Source organism: Heterocephalus glaber, unplaced genomic scaffold, assembly GCF_053883595.1.
Source record: "Heterocephalus glaber isolate CG9 unplaced genomic scaffold, H.glaber_assembly_v1.0 deba00001737, whole genome shotgun sequence".
In the NCBI taxonomy this organism is placed as follows: domain Eukaryota; kingdom Metazoa; phylum Chordata; class Mammalia; order Rodentia; family Bathyergidae; genus Heterocephalus; species Heterocephalus glaber.
In genome coordinates, this window is record NW_028258445.1 from 1,656,041 (window position 1) to 1,679,380 (window position 23,340).

General features: G+C 37.9%; 1 protein-coding gene across 4 annotated transcripts in view; it reads left to right on the top strand.

Moving 5' to 3' along the window:
- Pdgfc (platelet derived growth factor C) overlaps window positions 1-23,340 on the top strand; it is a 178,177-nt gene that overhangs the window by 130,056 nt on the left and 24,781 nt on the right. For all 4 annotated transcript variants that reach the window (XM_004868546.4, XM_087200289.1, XM_087200287.1 and 1 more), the window contains one exon: window positions 2,970-3,150. In XM_004868546.4, the coding sequence (XP_004868603.1) occupies window positions 2,970-3,150 (181 nt within the window). The remainder of the gene's footprint in view (window positions 1-2,969; window positions 3,151-23,340) is intronic.

The window sequence follows — 23,340 nt, forward strand, 5'->3', positions numbered from 1 at the left end:
TCTGGCGTAGCCACCGCCTCAGGGGACGCGAAGGCTAGGAGTGTCCCCTGCCTCGCGGCACACTGCAGTCTGTCTGTGCTGCCCCAGGAGCTGGGGAAAGGCAGCTAATTACACAGCAATGCCCTCTCCCGGAGCTGACATCCATTTTGGCAGTGAGCTGCCCTGGAGTTACACAAGCCCATGACATTTATTATTGCCAGATTTCCCAGTTTAAAACAAAAGACAAATCCAGATTTTTGTGAAATTCTATTTTTTAATATATTGACAGAATTTTAAAGAAACTTGGGGCCTTTCAAAACCGTGCGCACTTCTGTTGACAGTGTTGGCCTACGAAGTGTGGTTCTCACCTCTTGGACACCAGGCCTTCCCACCTGCACCCGTTTTTCCACCTCCGTCTCCGGCGGCTTCTTTGTTCCCGCTCCTCTGTTCCCACACCGCACCTTTGTGACTCCCTGCGAGGAGCCGTGTCCCCTGACCTCCCTGTCCACCGCTGGATGGTCAGTGTTCACGGACGGACGTCCAGCCCACAGGGACCGCACCCTGGCCTCCCGGGTGAAGCTGCTCCGCTGCCGCCACAGTGTCTGTCGCACAGTGAACTTTCAGTAGGGTTCTCGCTGACCTGTTTTATGGACCCTGAGGCCGGCGATGCTATTCATACAGCATTAGCACAGCAATTAATACCAAGTCAGCACTTCATGAACACCCACAGAACGAGTGGTGAAACCCAACAAGACAGGTGTACCTCCCAGGCACGGAACGGACATCATGTGAACAGAAGTTTTGACTCTCGTGTGGTTAATCATGCGATGACAATAACTATTGGATGACAGTGATAACTATAAATTGTTGTGCCAGCTGTGTCTGAAACATCTACTAGAGTCAGCTCCACTGAACTCCCTCCACCCATGCTCCACCCTTCCCCACCACTGTGCACGCACACGCGCGCACACGTCCGCACACACGCACATGCGCACACACACGCACTCTAGGAAAGGGGATACTGGCTGGTGTATGTTGTATGATGGAGCACAGACATTCGCTCTCCTTTTAGCTTAGATTTTCCTATTCATTGCTTCCAAGTTCCCCCGTTTATCTTAAAATGTAGATGTCTAAGGGGTAGGAGGGAAGCAGGCTGGAGATGGGAGACAACTTTGTTGCTTGCAACCCCATGCCCACAGTGTTTTCATGCATGTATGCTGTCTCATTTAAAATATCTCCATAAGTTAGAAGTCTCTGCCTTCAATGAGTGGATGTGGAAGGTGAGACAGATGCAGGTGAGCCAGTCACACAAAGAATTCTGAATAATATGTAAGGAGGGTGATTTGTAAGTATGATTGGTTCATGATATACTTTGCCCTTTTTCAGCACCATTTTTATCTTTGAATTCAATACTATACAAAATAGGTTTTTTTGGTTATCTGGTATACACTAGAATTTAACTTTGTAAAAAAAATCCAATAATTGTTTTCAAACACGGCAGACTTTTAACAAAAGTTTTGCAGCATGCCCTGTATAAAGTGTTCTCATCTCATAGAAGCCATCATCTTCTATTTATATGTGCAGTTGTTTAAAAAAAATAAATATAATGGCCTGAATGTTATTTGTATTGGAAATAATAGAAAGTAATTTATGTCAAAGTATTGTATTTCAAATTATGAGAAAATAAAAAAATGGAAAGGAAATCTATGTAAATAGGGAAGGGTGGAAGGGGTGAAGGGTGCACAGGGAATGGGGAAAAAATAAGAACTAAGATACATCATGTACAGGTACAAGCACCCAATGATAAATGTAAACATATTGTACACCTAAAATGTACCAACAAAAGAATTTTAAAAATGTATTTCAGGACATAAGTGCACATTAACAGTTATATTAGAAAAATTAAAAGAAGTGGCTAAATACAAACAAAATACAAAAATCTCTTAATTTATGTGACAGTTGCACAGCTATTTCTGGGAATTTTAGCTTACACTTAAACAGTTCAAAACATACGTGTCTAGCCGTGAGGTGTTAGGTTCCAGAGCCAGATAAACAATGGAAAAACTTTTACCTGAATGAAATGTCCAGTCAAATATTTGAGAGGCATGGGGGACACGGGGCCTACACTCACTTTCAGGACTGTGCTGTTTTGAGCATTCTGGACCCTGGCTCCTACTTTTCAGAAGTTTCACTCAGAGTCATGCAGCTACCCTGAAATGTTTCTGGAGATTTTTCAAACATCCTCTTTTGTGGCAATGCTACTCTGTGTAAGTACCCTGATCCTGATCTTCCAAACCAGAGTTAACATTTGTTTAAGATGAATATCTATTTCTAATGTTTGCAATACTAAGTGTAGTACAAAAGTGGTAAGTAGAAATATGTAAGAATTTATTCTTTAAGGATGTAACTACCTAAGAAGATGAGAGAGATTCATAGATAGATTGATTGATTAGCATTGAAGTCCTGTTTATAAAAAGAGAAGAAATGTGTCAGTGAGCTAAGAGCCCGAAGACCCCTGGCAGGGATGTGAAAAGGGCTGTGAAGGGCTTATGCGTGGTGGGAGACTCGGAAAGGCTTTCGTCACAGGCCAGAGGAGTGCAGGCAGCCACCTGAGGGTGTGCCCAGGATGGAAGAGATGCTGCCCGAGATATGGGCGGCAATGAAGAAATAAGATTGGAGTGAGGTCCTGTCCTGTAGAAACTAAGCTGAGCAACTCAGGAGCTGAATGTTGGTACGGTACTTAGGCTCAGAGCTGCCTGTTCAGTGCATTTGGAGCTGGTGAACAGTGACGCAGAGGACTCAGGGAAGACTCCTGTTTCTTCAACTGGCAGCTCGTTTTCCATTCTGCCTCTCTGTTGGGGACATAAATCATATTTGCTGGGTTAAACTTCAGATGCACTCATTGCTGTGGTGCAGATGCCTCTCTAGACTGGAAATTTGATTGCTAAAATAAATGATCCTGATGTGCTCTTTCCCTTTTCCTCTTGCAGGTATGATTTTGTAGAAGTCGAGGAGCCCAGTGATGGAAGCGTGTTAGGGCGCTGGTGTGGCTCTGCTGCTGCCCCAGGAAAGCAGATCTCAAAAGGAAACCAGATAAGGATCAGATTTGTATCTGACGAATACTTCCCTTCAGAGCCAGGGTTCTGCATCCACTACAACATCGTCCTGCCAGTAAGTCTCCCTTCCCCAAGCTCCCATTGTTTATTTAATCACTTCAGCTATTGGTTTGCTTGATTTCCCCCTTTTGAACATGGGAATCAGAAAACCAAAAACCTTTCCCTGACCTGGGGTTTTTTCCCCATAACTTTTACTCTATTCATATGAAAAAAAAAGCAAAGATTTTCACCATACAGAATTAGCAATGTCAAATACCTTGTCAATGTAATACAATAAAATATGTGCTTTTACATTTACAAGGTAATACTGCTTACCCCCAGCTCAGTGACTGGTATTTCAGGATTGATGGGAAATTATATTGGGGCTATCTCCTGAGAAAAATGGGAAATTTTGTGTTATGCATTAATATCTTATCATTTAGGAGTTAGCATAAAATCCAATCCCACAGTGTCTTTTTGAGTTAATTTCTAGTCTAGCTTATATTAAATAATAAAATATATTTTTAGTAGTCTAGCATTTTTTGGTGACCCTTTGTAATACACTTTTTGCATTTTACTAAATATTATCCTATATTTAAAGATGTAATTTTTGAAAGTTACACAGTATTCTGGGGTTTTCAAATTAATATGTAGTTTTGGAATTAACATACTGCAGAGCGAGTAAGCCAGCACTACTTTAGATTTTGACTAAATATATGTGTATTGCCTGACAATCCATACTTATATATCATATTTTATTTTTCCCTATTAAAGTGGTATCATTTGTCTCTGAACCTACCAAAAATGTATTTTAGGTATGACATCTGTAAAAATAAACGACACCTTTCATCTTTTGCTAGAGAAAAGCAAACTTATTATTCTTTTCCAGTGAATATATTATTAATATATCTAAATGCAGTTCTCTCAGTTTTTCTATTTATCTTAAGATTTAACTTGCTTGAATAATATTTATGGCCTTTGTGCCCCTCAAAAAAGAATTTGTAAGATTCTCAATGGAATTTTTAAAATATTTTTACTATTTAATTATAATTGCCTATTATATAATAATTGTATTCTTATGGTGTTTTAAGTATTATTTTGAACAGTTGCATGTCTTTATTGTACAACAAAAATACTGAAAACACTTGCTATTTTATTACATCCCACATATCTATAATCTAGAAGTTCCCCCAAAATTATGTTGATATCGTCTATTATACTTTTGAAAGTTAATCAATAATACTACTTTTTCAAAGGGTGAATGTAGGTATCTTTAACAGTTTGGACAGATGAAATGGTCAATTTTCTGTCCTTACTACCATGTATACTCTTACTGGGTATAAAAGCATTATTCACACCGCAGCAACAGCTGAAGCAAATTAGAAAATATGGAATCAGTAACTAACTTTGTTGTATTTGCTTTGTTAATCAACATTTTCCTTTTTGATTACCCCTAAGTCATTTGTAATTTTTTTTTTTTTGGTACCGAGGATTGAACTTGGGACCTTGCGCTTGCAAGGCAAGCGGCAGGTGGCAGAACCACTGAGCTAAATCCCAGGCCCCATTTGGAATATTTTAAGGCAACTAAGTAAAGAGGGATTTTAAGTATTAGAGAGTACAGCTTAAAAGAAACATTAAATTGCAAACATAAGTTTGAAAATGGTAATTTGTTCATTTAGTGATTGTAAAATCCTTCATTGATATGATTGATAATGAAGGTGATCTTTCAGCTTTTTTTTTTTTTTTTTCTGGTACCAGGGATTGAACTCAAGACCCTCTGCTTACATGGTAGACACAGCACCACTGAGCTAAATCCCTGGTGCCTGAAGGAGATCTTTCTGAAATGTTATGAATTCAGGATGTGAATCTTAATTAGTTTTCTTATATTGATTATTAAAGATATCGATATCTCTGTTCCATTCCGAAAGAATTTTTTTTATTTTTTTGGTACCAGGGATCGAACTCAGGTCTTTGCACTTGCACAGCAGGTGGCAAAACCACTGAACTAAGTCCCTGCCCCATTCTGAAAGAATTTTGTCATCATACATTCTCTATCATTTCTTTTGTTATGTTCCAAGAGTTTCCTTAATTTTATTTTACAATTTTAAATTGAGTAAAATTTAATTCTCGGTGCTAGAAATAAAAATTATTACAAGCAACTAAAGGCCTACATTCTCAAAAACATTATTGATAAGTAATACTTTGATACCATGATATGTGCTAGATTAAAGCTACTAAGAACCTAACCTGTTCTCTTGGTATCCTGATTCACAGAATTTACAATTTAATTTTTTTTAATTGAATGTGGCCTTTCAAGCCATGGCTACATTTCCAAAAAGTGATATGTTCTACACTTTCAGTGTGAGGTTTAGCTTACTAAGTTTGTTAATGTTTAAATAAGGAATCACTAAATTTTATTATAAAATATAATAGGTTTATGAGAACAAAGATTTTATTCATCCCAACCCTATGGTAAAACTAAACTTTAAGGAGATTATTTGTACTATAAATGAACTATTCCCTTCACATTCTATTAATTTAAGTGTGTAGAAATGATTGACTGTTCTGCTACAGGATAAAACATGAAAGCTAAAATGTGTATATTGCTACGACTCAGGGTTATCTTTTTATAACTTTATGACCACATGGGTTATCTGGTTGTATAACATGATAAGTTGTGTGCATTAAGTGAAATAAGTAAAGACAAAACCATGAAATATTTATGGCACCCAGCTCAGAGAGCAGATTACGGTCTGTCAATAAATACTTGAGTACTGAGTTTATCGTACACTCAGTCACCCCAACTTGGCTGACACCAGAGTCTGGCACTTGTGTACCCATAAATGCCTATCAGTTTCCTGGGCCTTGTGATTAGATAAAGAACCACAAAAGGGTCTTCTGAAAGTACCCCACACTCATTGCTAACAAATACTGCACCACCCAAATGAGAGATTATTTATTATTTTTATCATCTGTTATCAGAGATTCACAGTGCGGGGGACCAGACGTGGCAACAGAGACGCCTTAAGTCATGTTCGTGACCTCTGTTCCATCCTTAAAACTGAATCCAGCACCTTTTCGGTGATCGCTGAACTAGTCTGATAGGTTGAAATGTGGCTCTGGTGGACAACTGTCAGTGCTGGAGTCTGTTGGGCTTTGCCCTGCTGGCCGCTCAACTGACCTGGCTGGAGCTGGGGATTTGTGATGATGGCACAGGAGGCGTTGGGTAATTAACACGACCCCTTCAGGAACCTGACCCTTAGACATTGGGAAGAACAAACAAGACGGCATGCAAGTAGGGCCCCACACTGCATACCCACAGTGATTTGCTGATTTTGGTTCTGAAGAGTGCTTTTTGGAGAAGTGGTTCATACACTTATGGATTTTATGCTCTCACAAGCTTTGTTGCCTCTGTGTTAAGGTTTACTCTGACAGTGGACCCACAGCTGCGTTGCCCCTTGGTCTTGATTCACACCACTCTCCATTCTGGCCTAACGCATGCCTACAGAGGGGCAAGAGCTGATGAGTGAACATTTGACAAGTGGTTATGCTTTTAAGCCCTGCAGAATGTTTTGAATTATCATCGTATATTGCTAAATGACATCCTTCCCTCCACAGACTCCCTAACACTTAGGAGCAGGGCAGCGGTCCATCAATCTTATCGGAGCCTCAGATAAATGAAAGCCAAAAGGAAGAAAGCACGCCTCTCAAAGAACACACTAAAAGCTCCCGTGGTATTTGCTCCGGGCAAGTGCCCCTCCAAGCCCTGGTCACCTCCCATACTTCCCTTGTGCTTTTTTTTTCTTTCTGTCAAGGCTGAGCTTTCATATTAGCAGGCTTGGTTCCCTAGAGGCCGTGGTCTGGCTGATTGCAAGCCCACCACTGCAAAATAGGGCCATAGGTGCTGTTGGCCACACAGTTTTTAAACTTTGTAAAAATAAAAATAAAATAGAGTGAAAGTCCTTGGTAGACTTAACTTCCTGTCTAGAGGTTTCCTGTGGGTCCTTAGGCCGATGCCAGACAATGCTGCCTCTGCTCATTCAGATTTCATAGGAATCCAGTCATTCCATATAATTTCGTAGGAATCCATTTTCCTTTGGCTTTCTCTAAAACTCAAGTCGAGCTGAACTAACTTCTCATTGGTGGCCTGTTACCTTTGCTACTGCCACAGGCTACACAGTCGTGATTCATAAATGAGAAAACTAAACACCCAGTAGTGACACCGAGTATTCTCCTGACCCTGAAAAAGTAGGCTGCATAGTCAAGGACACATTCTTGCCTTGCTAAAGATCTGCCCTGATTTCTTCTTCCTCTTCCCTTTCCTTCCCTCCCTCCCTCTCTTCCTTCTTTTTTTTTCTTTCAAAGGAGGAGATTGAATTAGGCATTAGTGATACACCCACTATACTACTATAAAGAACTTAGTACAACTTTTTATAAGCATTAATGTGTATAAGCAGGTTTACCTGCTTTGATGATGAAACAATGAATATTTTGCATCTACTCTTTATAAAATACAGAGAGAATTTTAAGTCATGTTACGTTTTCTCCAGAACAAATCACACAGAAAGCTTGTTTTTGAACTTCTAATATTTCACAAGTAAAAAGATAGCTGCAGCCTCCTTTGGAAGTATAAATGGATATCTAATCCTGATCTACCTTTAATTTTCAGTGTTTCTGATAACTATGTGTCTCAGAGGTAAATCTTCAATATATTAGTTTAATAGTCTTCACAAACAGTTTTTGCTATTACTTTTTATTTTAGTAGGTTGTTACTAAAACAACCAACTAAGATGATTTCCTCCTCCTCCTTCTCTCTCAATTAACAAGCGACAGGACATACTGCATAGCAAGGCAGGGGGGATGTTATGTTGGATGAAGTGATGCTGATCCAATATGTATTGGAAGGTTTTATGTTTTATAAATACAAACACTTTTCTTTATAATGTTAAGAATTCAATATCATTCTTGGATTCCCAGGTATCTTAGAATAAATCACAAATAAAATTTATGTCTCCATTTTACTATATTAAGTTGGGTATTATAGGGTAAATCTAGTTTTAGGAATAGTAGCATAAGACAATGACCTAAAGTTATAGGTAGTTGCAATTAAAAAAAAAGAAAAATGCAAGGTTTATAAAATAAAATTTACTTTTTTAGCATTTAATGGTTTTTTGAGAATTAATTATGGAAATATTATTCTCCAATAATGCCCCATTAATAAGTAATAAAAATAAATCTGTACAAATTGATCCCAAATGATACATATTCAGCTTTTATGATTGTGAGTAAGGAGTCAATAATGTCTTTAATGTTTTTCTTTCCTGCTAAAAGAGAGAGGCAGAGAAAATGGCCAGTAGATTACTGGTGAGAGATTGTTTGAGAAGAAGTGAAGCAAAACTGAAATAAAACAGCACAAGGTTGTTTCTGCTTGGAGGCCACACGCAGTGAGCACTCAACGCATTTCACAGCCTTCAGAAAAGAACATTTCTTGTTTAATTTTGGAGTAATTTATAATAGATTAGATATGCTGTAGTCTTTGTAGTGCAGCACAAGCACTATTACTTAAAATGCTAAGAGACCTGCAAGGGCTGAAAATAACCTCTTTTTCATCCAATATCAAAGTACCTTATAAAAGTCTCATTTCCCAGCCAGCAATGTCTAAACCACATATTTTTGTCAGAAAATGGCTTTAGATAACTATACCTATTTTAAATGAAATATGCAAGTCCACATCTGTCCCTTTTTAGTGTTTTTTATTTAACATATACAACCAATTTTCTTTGGTATATTTCTATATATAATACATTTTTTAAAATGCTTATGAAATTTTAGGGTTTTGTTCTTCTCCCTACAATCCTGTGAACATTATAAAATTGATTAAATTATGACTAATTTTTCTTAAATAGTTTATTGAATGTTGTCTTTTAAGTGTTTTAATATTGTTTCTCAATAGAATAAGATAATATTTACAACAATTTATTACTCCTTTTTTCCATTTAGTGAACTTTTCTGTTTCAACAAGGAGAAATAATGTAGCCACCATGCCAAGTTAATGCCACATATTTTTACCTTTTTCTTTATGGCCTAAAAAAGTGGGTAAGAGGGAAATCAAGAATCAATTGATAGCATACAGTGAAACTCATTTCTTTAATTTCCTTTCAAGATTGATCTATTATTTTATGATAGTAAATATTTTAAAAATACCTATACTCAGTGACACTTATTTGGATATTGATTTTTTTTTAATTCTTGAGAGTAAAGTTATATCAAAAGATAAAATAATAATACAAAACAGTATAACCTTGTACATGATAGCACAGTTCTACCCTGGGTAGTCACGTCGTAACTCTAGGATGTTTGCTCCTCCAGAGTGGCTCTGTGAGTGTGTGGTCCCCAGTTAGGTCAGGGTGCAGGCCATTGTGCCTGGCTTCCAGGAGGCTGAGCAGGACACTCAGTGCCTGAGGAGCCATTTAGGAATGCAGGACTGATGGCCAGAGCAGTTATCTATTATGCGGAACAAAGAACAAAGGAACAAAAAGAACAAAGAACAAAGAACAAAAGAACAAAGCAGCTACCTGGATACTGGAGGTGGAGGGACAGAAGAGGAGAGAGGACTTTTCTTTTCCATCTCTTCTGGCATATGCCAGTAGATTACTCCACTGTTGTTTCCTGTAAAGAAAAGTCTTAACTGAAGGCCACATTTGCTTTTGAGTTCAGCTTAAGAAAGATTCCAACCAGCTCTCTAGGCTTCAGTTGCAGAGTTCACATTCTTACATGAGGCGGGAGCACGCCTAGAGGAAGGCTACTGGGAGGAACATTGAAAACCCAAATCTCATGAGGAAAACATCACTGACAGAATAGACTCAAGATTTTTAAAAAATTTAAATCTTCATAACAACCGCACTGCATTCCCATATTGTCATATTAAACTGGTTTCAGTGAGTGAACATTTATATGAAAATTTGTTTCAAAATAAATGTTTACTTACATGAAAAGAGGAGATTTTGGTCTTGGAATTTTTGTAGTATTTAGCAAATTAAAAAGGTATTTCAAGTATTTAACCTATACTGCGGTTTGAAGCACTTGTTGAATGATTAGATTTTACTAAAATATACAATGTACTTATATAGTTATGCAAAGGGCCTTGAGATGACAGTATTTTATTGCATCAGGGAAATTATACAGTTCCTATAGAGACTAAACTCTCTTGGCTAAGAGCTGTGAATTCATGGACAAATGAGATACATTTTTTGTGACTGTGCATAATTGAAACATGCCTCTGTTTAATCATCAGACATCCATCTCTTCCCTAAATCCAAAATTCAAGTTTGCCACTTAAAAGCTGATTGGACATCTCTGCCCCTGAACAGGCTTACTGACCATGGTATTTACTGCCTTGTGATCTGGTTGGGTCAGTACCTTAAAAAACAGAAAGCCAGGCATGGTAATTCCAGCATCCTGGGAGGCTGAAGCGAGAGAATTGCAAATTCAAACCCAGTCTGGGCAATGAGGTTAGTTAGGAGTGGAAGGAAAAGAGATTTTTTAAAAAGGAGGGGGGATTGTGAAGTGCTGTGTATATGCCCAGAGTTCCTATGAGGAATGTAATTGTTATGTATTACAATCTTGTATGAAATATGTATGAATATGAATGAAGTGGTCTAAGAGATGCAGGGAGGGGGAATGAGGAAATGGAAGGGGATAAAAAAAAAATTAAGAAATGTCATGTACACATACCAGCTCTCCACTATGAACCTGATCATTACATACTTCAAATGTGTACCAACAAAACAAAAAAAGCAAGAAAATATAAACAAAAATAGTTTTGGAAAGGTGTAGGGACGTAACCCAGTGTGAAGGCTCTGGATTCCATCCCCAGCACTCAGAAACAAAAACACAAAAGCTGTTACCCTCATCTCTTTTCTGGTTATATAAATCTTCACGGCCAATTCTGTAAATTGGGAGCTAAGTGGATTAAGACCCAAACTCTCCCCATAAAGTGTAAAAGTTTCTACTCGAGTTCCTCTCCCATAGCAAGAATAATATCACCACTTCCAACTCTACTGGGGTTTACCAGTGCAGATATTTTCAGTTTTATTCTGTTCAGGGAGCAAATCTTGACAGGGAATAAGCCAGTCTTCTGCCAAAAAGGGAAATATATTGGGGGTGTCTGATAGTTTCATAACAGATTTCAAACAAAAGCCGAAGGACTGGTACACTGGTGAAATCCTGCTTTGTGCTGCTTAGCCAAGGGCTGCATGTCAACCACCAAGGCCCCAGAAAGCGGAGGAGGAAGCCCTGGCAGCAGAGGCTGTTGTGGCTTGACCCCAGGACCCAGGTCCTTCTGTGCAAAGGTGCTACACACCCAGGTCAGGTTTTGCCTAAGGTGAATAAAAGTCCTCATGGGATACTTGGCTGTACCTTTCCTTATGCTTCTCCACTGCAGATAGTTTTTCAGGTGAGAGATGGCTGTCATCTCTTGCTTTAAAAAAACAATGTGATTGACATTAAGTACTTCCAAAGCAGGTGGCTGAAGAAAGCCAAGGCTTCTACTGAAAACTGTTTCTTCTTGTGGAAGAATAAGAAAGACATTGAAGTGACAGTTTTCTCTACAAGACCCTAAAATATAGTCTGAGATAAGAATTGAAAATAAATGTGCAAGGTTCCAAATCAGGTTGTGCAGTGTCTTCATACTTCCTCTGAAATTGAGCTGTGAAACTTTCATAGCATTGCTAAAGGAAATGCCTTTCTCCAGTGTAATAACCTTCAGATAGTGGAAGAACTAAAAAAGTAATTTATACCTATTGGGTATAAATTAATTTAATAGCGTTGTGGCAGTTGTTTTAGAGAAAGAAATATGCAAGACACTGAAGTGGTAGAGAGAGTTTTGCATGCCAAAACTTGACTTTCCATACCTGAAGGAGGAGGCATTAAAATATATGACACATCCTTTGGATGAGATGCTTTAGAAGTCATCGCAGACTTTCTGACACAAATATTTTTCTTTTCTTCTGGAATATGATGACTGACACTCTGAGTTACCTAATCCCATTACTGATCAGAGGAATACAACGAACTCCCAAGTCTACCCAGGTTTGGTTTTATTTTGGAATCAGAAAAATCTCTTTCTGACTTGGCCTTGTGCAGAAAACTGGCTTCTCTCTCAATCTGCTGCCTACGTGGCCCCTTTACAGTCACCTTTTATAACATAAAAAAATAGCTTACTGTTTTATGACTATATGTCATGCCACTAAAATGTGTAGCTTTAACAATACAAATTGAGAAAGTATGCACGCTTGCTCCACATTTAAGCTGCCTTCTCAGAATGTTAGGATCATGCTGTTCATTTATCTGCGGCTTATGTTTTCTTTCCAGCACAATTCCTAATTACATAAAAGAGCTTCACTTGCCCTACACCAGTTCTTCTATTTTGCCTTCTTTACTTGGCATTAAGAGCAGGGCATAATTTCATGTAACTGAGTAATTAATTTAAGAATCTTAACTCTTTAAAAATCTTAACTCTTAGTATGATCCTTAGACTTTTCTGTTGTGATGGTCTTTCATCTGAGTTTTGCTTACTTATTTGTATTTGAAAGGCTGTGGTAAGATGTGATTTTGATTAAAGATAGTATTTATTCATTTAACTTTGAGCTAGAATATGTACTTTTGTCTTTGAACTAGAAATGTGTATTAAGTTGATAAAAATCAGCCTACATATACAGATAATGATAGTACTGTATATATCATTTGTTAAAGATGTAACTGTTGTATTGGATTCTTAGTTGCAAGTTTTTTCATTTAGTCTTTATAGCAACTCCACAGGAAATTATCCTCATTTTACCTGGGAGGAAATATGCTCAGAAAGAGACCAAAGATTGGCTATGGTTCAGAGCAAATAAATGCAAAAGGCATACTAGACCCATAATTTCACCCATAGTACAGTATCTCCTAGTCCACTCTTGGCCTTTGATTTGGAGATAAATGTAAATTGACACACATTTGTTAGAAAACTAAAAAGAGAGATCCTGTATAGCTTCCACCTAATTTTCCTCTCTGGTGACATATTCTTGCATAAATTATTATATACAGATGTTCTTCAATTTATAGTAGTTCAGCTATCGATTTTTCAAGTTTCAGGTGGAAAAGTGATACACATTCAGTAGAAAGTAAGGATTTTAATTTTGGTCTATTTGTGGGCTAGGGGATAGCAAGCCTGCTGGGCAGGTGGAAACAGCACATCTACAAGCCATTCACAATACACTGAGAGTTTACAACCAAAACTACACTGGACTGTTTTGCCAAACTCTGATGTTTGGGCCTTAGGTGTATTAAATGCATTTTTGACTTAAGGATATTTTCAGTTTACAAAGGATTTGTTGGGGGTGTAAACCATTGAAAATTGAGGAGCATTTGTGTTGTATATCATAAACTTGCAAATTGATACAATCCATGTACCTCAGTAAGGAATTTCAAATAAGCAAAAAATACAAAACACCATCAAAAGTATTAAATGAAGATATTATGTAAAAGAATTTTGGTAAATACGTTTCAGAAAGATATTTGATTAGTCCATAGTTTTAATAGTAGTTCAATCTAAAATAACAAAAGAGGATTTTAGAATTGCAAAATGGCTTCAGAAATATTAATTTAGGTCTGGAGCAACACTTTTATTCTGAATTAGGGAATCATAGTCTCCCTCACATAAAACTATACAGTGTGCTGAAGAACCACTATTTCAGTTTAAGTAGAATATCTATCATAGATTAAAGACTACAAAATCAAAAATAGTACCACAAATCACTCCTCTTGATGCAGGATTCAAGGTGAACATGTGAAACATAAATAGCCACTATAAATAAGCCCATGAATAATGTTTTGCTACCTCTAAGACAGAGATTAATGAAGTTTTAGGATGCTAGGAGCTCAAGATATAATTTATAGCTTTAAACTCATGTCAAGATTGAGAACTGATTGCTTAAAAAGCCCTTGAGTTCTACAGAGTAGATTGATGACTTTTGTGCTACTCTCTTCTCATGCAAAGTGTATATAATTTGGTTCCAACAGGTATGGTATGTGGCAGTATTTACATATTAAATGTAACTGGAAATATGAACAAGTCAAACTATTTCCAAAGTGAAAGACACTGAACTGTGGTATTTTTGAAGCACTTACTAATTTTATATTTCAGTGAAAGCTGATTCAGGAACACATTTGGAGCTGTTAGCTAATCTGTTAGTTGATTTGAGTAGTTCAGGTGGAGAGTCCTAAAAGGAATACAAATATTGACAAACATTTAATATTAATTTCACTCCTCTTCATTTGGAGCCAAGAGCTTTCAATTTTTAAAGTAGGAATTTGTTGATTATACTTGTGTTGTGTTTCTTCCAAATATCACAGACATAATGCCTCAATTATGACTTTTAATTTGGCCTTCTTTAAGAAAAATGAGAACTCAAAGATACTTCTTGAAACAATCTAAATATAGAATTCTCCTAGGATTTTATGAGCTGTTTTAGATTTTACAGTTGTCTTTCATCCCTATATAACAGTAATTTTTATATGAACTCATTTTATATGGAGTCTTTTTAAAACATTCATCTGATTATCAAAGTGGAATAACTCGTATTTGCTTGGATTACATAATATTTAAATAGCTTAATAATTGCAATAACAAGTACTACTGGTATAAGTACTTTTGGGAACAAATGTCACTATCTCCTAGTAAATGTACTGCTCAACCGAGAAAGCAGAAAAGATGTCTGCCGGTGGAGTGCAGGAGTTATGCACATGCTCAGTCAGGGCCTTGCCTGCACATGCGCAGTAAGATGGTGAGGCAGGTTAGATAAGTGAAGGTCGAATGGAACCATAACTGTGCGCCTTTACCTTGCTGGCATTACGTATGGATACGGATGACCCTGTGTCCAGGAAAAATTGTAAATTAAATTGTGATCGATCGCAAGGCAACTAGTAACTGCGTGATGGAATGATGTTGCCAACAGTATGCCCAGCGTGGTGCAGACATGTAATGCATCTTTGTTCTCATCCATGATCTCTCCTGTGATTTAGCGTCCTTGTTCCAGGCTGCAGATACAGACAGGAAACGGAAGGCCGCCTGAGGGTGGGAGGGCGCTTCCTACTGTGCAGCGCTCCGCATATGGAACTCCAGATGAAGATGTGTATTTTTATCTTTATTCATAAAATAACTGTTTCCTTCTTTCTCTCCGTTCCTTCTTCCCTGTCTTCCTTCCTTCCTTCCTTTCTTCCTTCATTCTCTCCCTTTTATTTTTCTTGAAGTGCTCCCTTGTCCTAAACTACTACTCTCTTGGCTTGTATTATTTTGAAAGTTTCGAAATGTTCATTATGTTTCAAAATGTTGTCTATACTTTCCACACTGATTCTTTAGTTAAAAGCCAAGGTGGTGGTTGTTTTAAGTCTTCTCTAAGCTAAAACAACACCTTAGTTCAAATCATGTATTGTGCTTCCTAACACACAACGCGCTCCTCTGATGTAGAATGTGCTCCGATGAAGGAACAAGGAAGAGGGTGGTGGCCCTGTGTGAACCATGAGTGCCTTAGCTGCTTGGCTTCCTGAATGTGTCAGCAGCCCCAAGGCTATGAACAGATAAAGCTGAAGAAACACAGTTTAAAGTGAGCCCAGGTTTATTTTCCTTACAAGCTACCATAATTCACACTTAACCTGCACCCGTAGGTGCTTGGATGTAACAGTGTATCATGGAACAAATTACATCATCCAGGTTAATAATAGTGTTCACTCCTCTGAGACCCTGAATGCGCCCAGGTGTCAATTACTCCTCAGTTACTGACCTTAGCTGTGGTCCTTTTCTGAGCTCTCACTCCTCCAAGTGGGTCATATTGTGGCTGTTTCAGACCTGACTTGATTTCCCACACTGCCACTAATCTACTTGTATAACTCTGGGCAAGTTTTGCCTACCCACAAAAAGTGAATGAGAAAAGCTGTGCCCTTTTTCGTTGTGAGGATTCAATATCCAATGCTTAGGTCAGTGTTTGGAGAGCCGCAGTTACAGTCAGGTTTCCTGAACATGTTCAGATTCTAAACCATTATCCTTCTCAAGTTTTAAAGCCATTTAACAATGATTCAACCAAAAGAAAAAGTTCTACAGTGTAATCATGGTTATACATATGATCACATTTTAAAGTGTCATACACACACACATATATATGATTAAGAAATAATACTAAACCTTCATAAACAAAATCACTTTTGTTTTTCATTTCTTTTTTTAAAGATACTCGTCCTGATGCATTAAATTTATTTCACAAGCCTATTAAATGTATTACAACCTGAGTTTGAAAAAAAATTCTGACCTAGACCATATTATTTGAATTTCAGAGTATTCTCCAGGTTTGGGGTATAGCTCAGTGGTACAACAAATGCTTAGCATGCATGAAGCCAAAAACAATCTAAACACCACACACAGGCGCACATGTACACACACAGGGACCCCAGGTGTATTTTTGCCAATATATTTACCATTCTGGAAAAATATCATACTGTACTAATACAGTATATATAAAATTCACTCTTAACATTCAGAAAGTTAACATTAAAAATATTTTCCATTCTAACCTGCGAAACCTAAAATGGAGTTCAGCATTTTTCATCAATGAAAATTCAAAAGCTATTCAAAAGTTATTCTTTTCAAGAACTTGTCCTTGATGGCTGTTTTTCAGAATTTTACTCTTTAATGATGATAGACGCTATTTATGGAATGCCCATTATTATTGTTCTGTAATATTAAAATAGCTTTTGCAGTCATACACAATTGGTTTAGTTTTCTTCCTCACTTATCTTCGGGAGAACTCATAAGTCCTTTGGTGCAGAAATTCAGCCTTGAATTAGTGAACAACTCAGCAATTCAGAGTTTTCAGTGAAATTAGAGAAGCTACAGCCACAACTTAGGAATAGTTGCGTCTTGGTGGTGCATATATAATGGAGGAGGATGAGGTTGGTCTCCTGCCCCCCGTGATATAATTGGAAACACAGATGAAAGGTTTTTCACTGTTTGGACAGCCCTGTAGGCTTTCTGGCCTATCCACACTACATGGAGTAGGGCTTTTAGTGGCATTTTCTCTATGTGTTAATGGTATTTCTGCCTGAAGATAACGCATTTTTGGTAGAAATAACTTGTCATTCAATTGACACATTTTGCTCAGGAAATGCTGGAATTTCAAAACAATTTCTGCTCATGCATGCTCACCTGTTTCCCTGCTCTTTGGTTTTCTGATTCTTGACATGTGTGTTTCTCTTTTTAAAAATATACTTTCCGACTTTTCATGGAATGTGACTTTCAAGTTTTGATTCAATTCCAAATTGGTTTCACTGTTCCATTAACATATTTCTCATTTTCTTTATAAATAAATTCTATTAATACATTTGTATTTTCCTTCATGTATTTGGACCATAGTAGCAAAAATATCTGTATTTTTTGTATTTTATCTAAATTTCAGATTACTCAGATAATATTTAATTGCTTTCCTACCCACCCATCCCCCTACCATGCTCTGAGAACATTAAGATGTTGAGTTGGTTATCATATTTGTTTTAAGCATAGACGACAAGGATCCTGGGTCTTTTCCTTGGAACCTTGGGATTGAAAGAAAATATTTATACATAGTAAGCATGGAAAAACTTTTCCATATATTCTTTCTGGCCTCTATGAATAATAAATAGGAGGATTTCATTAGGTATATCAAAGTTGGCAAATTTCCCCAGAGTGTATTTGAAAGTTCCTGGCTAAGTGGAAATGAACCTTCTAAGCCAATCCTAGGCACCGGTATGGACTACTCAGGGAGCACATGGTGTTACTATTGTAAGCTTTGCCTTATTTAGCATTGCATCTAAAGTTGTCACTGCCAACATATATTATTACTCATAGAGCAGCTTCATTGCTTTATATAATTGAAGTGTAGAAAGCTAAATAAACATGCAATTTTAAGACATACTTCGTAGAAAATCTATGTTTTATGAATTTAGTAAATTTTCCCCCAGTTAATGTGCCGATCAATTCTGTGGAATTTAAATTTTATTTTTATAACCTGTTTTATTAGGTCATTTTGGAACATTCTTTATAATATTTCTTCTGTTTTGCTTCTTAATTTCCTAAAGCTGTTGTTTCTATATACTTGATTAAAAGAAAATTCATTTTTTGAGGACTCTTAGTTTAGACTTTTAGGGCATGTCAAACTCAACAGATTCATGTTTGCATTTCCAGGTTCCCAATAAATATATGATAATTTGACTATAAATAATAATAATTAGACTTCTTTGCAGGTCTGATTGCAGTTTATCTAAATGGCTTTAGATCAGATTCTGTTTTACTCACTATTCTATTTTCGCTTCAGAGCAGAGTACCAGTACATGGTGAGACTCTAGAGGTTAAAGCAAATTCATGAATGGGGACACACCTTCCACGGATGTTCTAGTGACAGAAACAAACCCTCCTGGGGAAGCCAACAGCACAAGGTCATTAAGTCTCACTGGCTGAAAGAATACCAGCCTTTGCGCTGTCTTGAGAAAATTTCTTTTTGTTTGTATTTTGAGTCAGGGTCTCACTATGTAGCCCAGGCTGCCCTTGAACTCCCAGTGCCCCTCCTCCCTCAGCTTCCCTCAGCTGGGCATTCAGGCGTGCACCACCATGCCTGGCTGTCTTGTAAGAATTCCTAAAGCTCAGAGCAAGAGAGTAGCACCCATGTACCCAGTGTGAGTATGGACCCGAGGAAGAAGTCTTGGTGGTGCACCTGAGAAATCACTGGCAACTTCAAGGTGTAAAATTAATGTGTACCTATGATGTGAAATTGAGAAATGAGACCGGAAAAGAAATTTAGGTCAGATAATGCCACATGTCCAGCTTCTGCAGGAAGTCAGTTCCCTGGGTAACCCAGCCTCGGGGCAGCATGAAAGTCACTGTGCCTGAGTTTGTTTTGTGCCTTTCAAATGACATGGGACTTTCTCAGGCACTGCCATTTAATGGGTCATGGTAAATCCCTGTGTTTACATCATCCAGGTAATATTTTATTTAGAAAATTTGGAATGGGTAGAATTTGCAATCAGTTTAGCAGCAGATTCTTGTGGCCAGCGTAGGAGAGAAGGTCCATTTTGTACTGCTAATACTGAAATATTTTTATTCCATCCAAATTCATAAAATTTTGAAATTGGAAGTGGCCTTTATTTGTTCATGTTTTTATTTGATTCACAGTCCCCCTTTCTCTGAAAGGAAAATGACTTCCTGATTTGGGCATAAGATTTGTGAATCCAACGACTCTTACCTCTTGAGGTCACCCCATTCTTAACAAATATTGCTTTTAAAATTTTCTTTCCTGTATTAAGCAAAACGTCTTTGTTCTCCAGTCCGTCTTGCTAACCCTAATCTTTTCCTCTAGCACTATATGTAGTAATTTTATGACTTTCCCTATTACTCATAATGCACGCTTGTGTATAAGGTATACTTATATACATCATTTTGTTCTAGTTTCAAAACAAACCAGTAAGTAGATTGTTATATATCATTACCTTTGACATCTAGGTAAATACTCAAACACAGAGAAAATAAGTGATTTGCCAGTGATTATACAAACACATACCACAGCAAAGATCCAGGGTCTATGCATAGGTCTTCTGACTGAAAAGTTCATGTTCCTTCTGTGATTCTGTGTTGGATCAAAAGTATCCTCTCCAGTTTTCAGTGATGCCCCTTGAATTCTTCACTTCTGCATTCGATACACTGTCAGCTGCTGTGTCGTGGTTTTGTCAGCCATGGCTCAAGTGACCCAGCTTTCAGCTAGAGCAGCTTTTGTGGCCATGGATGGTGTGTGTGCATGTGTGTGTACGTGTGTGTACACGTGTATGTGTCCATACATGTCGTGTGCATGCACTTGGGTACACAGTTGCATGCACATCGTAGCTTTCTGGCTGGTATTTCAAAAAATATGTTCTTAACCAGTCTTTAAACATGGTTTTCATAGATCATTGTGGTCCACCCGAGTCTTTTGTCCCTTGAAAGCTTTATATAAGCTTTTTGTTTTTTAAAGTAGAGTCTTCTGGTTTTGCAACAGAGTGATGCTGGCTTCCAGGAAGGAGTTTGGAAATACTCTTTCTCTTTCGGTTTCATTAAAGAGTTTGAATAGTATTGGCAAAAAAGGACAACATCTAGAATATATAAAGAACATAAAAAATGAGTCCCCTCCAAGTAAAACAACAATGAAATGAACAGACGTTTCTCAGAAGAAGTATAAATGGCCAATAATCACCTGAAAGAAATGTTTCCCATCAGTAGCCATCAGGAAATGCCAGTTAAAACAACACTGACATTCCACCTCATCTAGAAAGAATACCTATCATCAAGAAATCAAATAATGAATGCTGGTGTGGCTGCGGGGAAAAAGAAGCCATCTGCATTTTTCATGGGACTGCACACTAATACAACCACTGTAGAAACCAATACAACCAGTATGGAAATTCCTCAAAAAACCAGAAATTCCATTGAATCCAGCTATTTGCTTTCTAAGTGTCTTCCCCAAAGAGTTAAATACATCATATTGCAGTGATACATGCACACCCATGTTTATAGCAACACAATTCATAATAGTTAAATATTGAAAGTGCCATCTATATCCGTCAACAGATGAGTGAATAAGAAAATGTAGTATTTAGTCACAATGGAGAACTACTCTTCTACAAAGAAGGATAAATTTGAGTGCTTGTAAGAAAATGGACACATCTTGAAATTGTAATGTTAAGTGAAATAATCACACAAGCTTAAATATCAAATGGTTTCTCTTATATAAGAAACCCAAAGTATAAATAAAGAGCAAAATAAAAGGTAGATGAAAGAAAACGGGGAGATAGATGGTTTGCAAATGGACAGGGGACTGAGGGAGAAGAGGAAGGGGGCATAAAAAGAATTTAAGATGTGCCGTGTACGTGGACCACCTCCCCAGAATGGACATGATCATCATGTATATCACAAAGCTGTACTCATAACAAAAGTATGCATCACGTACAATGGTAGAGTGCAGCATTTACAAGTGAAGAATTATAGCCCTCACTTTATTTTGTACATCGCTGTTTAGTAAAATGAGAACAATTTCTTTTTGCTGGAAGCTGCTTAAAATTCTTAGTTTTTTTCTTCTTGTGTTTTCTATTTGATTAAAGAGAACAATATTACATTTTATGCCTTCAGTCAGTCTGGCTAATGCAGGAAATAAATGCTTTCAATTTGTAGCCTCAATAAAACTAAAGTATTTTGTTTTTCCCAATTGATTCAAGATTATACCATCCTCTGATTATCAAAGAAAGAGGTCAGCCCAGTGTCAACAGTGATATAATTCTGTAAATCCCAAGAACAGAACTAAGCACTTCCTAGGTGGTGAACAGCAAAAACAAAAGCTAGAACTGCATCTGGTTTGTGCATAAAAACCCACACTATTCCTGGTACTCATGCATATTAATTTCTATAATGATCTTCATAAAATCACCAGAAACCAGTCAGTCCAATGATCTGGTGAGGGTGATGTGTTAGAGCAATCATTTCTGAAAAGTCTTTAGAATGGAATGTTTCTTGCATGGACACTGGTAATTAACCAGACTTACACTGTCTTCTTTGAAACTGGGATTTCTTGGAAACCATGCTGTTTACAAGCTTCAAGCCCTTCATGAACTTAATTCTTCCAACTAACACTTTTTTTGGTGAGCTGATTAGGACATGATTAAAGTTAGAATTTTAATTTTGGCATTTTTTTCACATTAAATAGGAGGAAACTTTTTGAATTCACTGGAAAGAAAATTAGTCCAGTGTGCAACTCACATAGATTAGTGGCCCTTGTTTCTGATAGTGAAATTCAGCTCTTTAGTTATAACAAACTCTTTGTATCAATTTATCTTTTAAAAATCTCTGAAATAGAATGTTAGAGTCCCTTTTAATCTCTCACAACCAAGTCTTTACAGGCCCTGGCAAGAACATTCTGTACGTCACAGGTGGCCTGCGGCATCCTCTCAGACTTCCACTTCAGCGCCTCCTCCGCTCCACATTTCCCCTGGCTCTCTCTCTGCTCCTAGCACCCAAGCCCACACTCTGGATTTAGGAAACTCTGGAAACAACTGGCCATAACTCTGGAAATAGCCCACCCCACCCAACGCAGGGTCCGTGATTGAAACCCTCTCGTGACTCTAAAGGAACGGACATTCACTTTGCTGTCAAATGTTCTGGGAGCCGCCGGACAGTCATTCTATAGTTTCTTTGTCTCTCCTCTTTCTACTGTCTGGTACTATGGCTTTCCACATTCTTTGCTTTCTTTCAACCTCTACCTTCCTTTCCTTCTTCCTCTCTCTCATGCTAATCTTGCTTCTGGCTTCACTAAGAGAATGTGAAGGGTCAGAAAAGGGCTCCCACAAGGCCCCCATTCTCTCTGCCCGCCTCCCTCGGCTCCTTGCTCTCCTCTTGGGTCAACTCTGGTGCCTTCCTTGTTCTTCTCTTTCCGTTTTTCTTTTTTCTCCTCCCCTCTCTTCACCCTCTTCCTTCCCTTTGTCTTCTTCAGCCTGTTCTCCCTCTCCTTCTTACCTTTTGCTTGCTTCCGTCCTCTCAGCATACAAACTTACTATCATTTATGCAGTCTTAAAATAAAAATGCTTCTCTTGACCACTCATCTCCATGCAGCTGCCAGTGGTGTTCTTTGCTGTCCTTCCCAGCAACTCCTGAGAGAAGTTCTTTTGTTCTTGATCTCCCCAGTTGTCCTCCTCTCACTCTTTTCTAAACTTACACCTGTCATCCTGCCCAAATCCCACTTGTTCAGGGCTCCAGTGAACAGACATTGCTAAATCCTGTTGGGAATTCTTGGTCCTCCTCCTACCAGCCCCGTCACCATCGGCTGGCAGAGCTGATCCTCCACTTCCTCCCACTGGTCAGGGTCAGGATAAGGGAGACAAAGATGTTTCCTCAATACCGTGTTCCTATTCTAAGGCATTTCCTAATCCTCATGATGTTGGTGACTATTACATTCTGCTCTGCTCAGTCCTCTCTGTTCTGTGCCGTGGAGGCCTTTGCAGTTGTCCCTGTCGACATTCTACCATTTCTGTACTAAAAACGACCCAACCTGTACCCTTTCCTTCTTCCACTTTTGCCATTTCCACCTCTGTTGGATAGTACACTGTGGCCATCAACCCATCCTTTCCAGCTAGAAACCTTAGATATCACACATTTGTCTCCCTCACTCCCACCCCATCCTCTAACAAT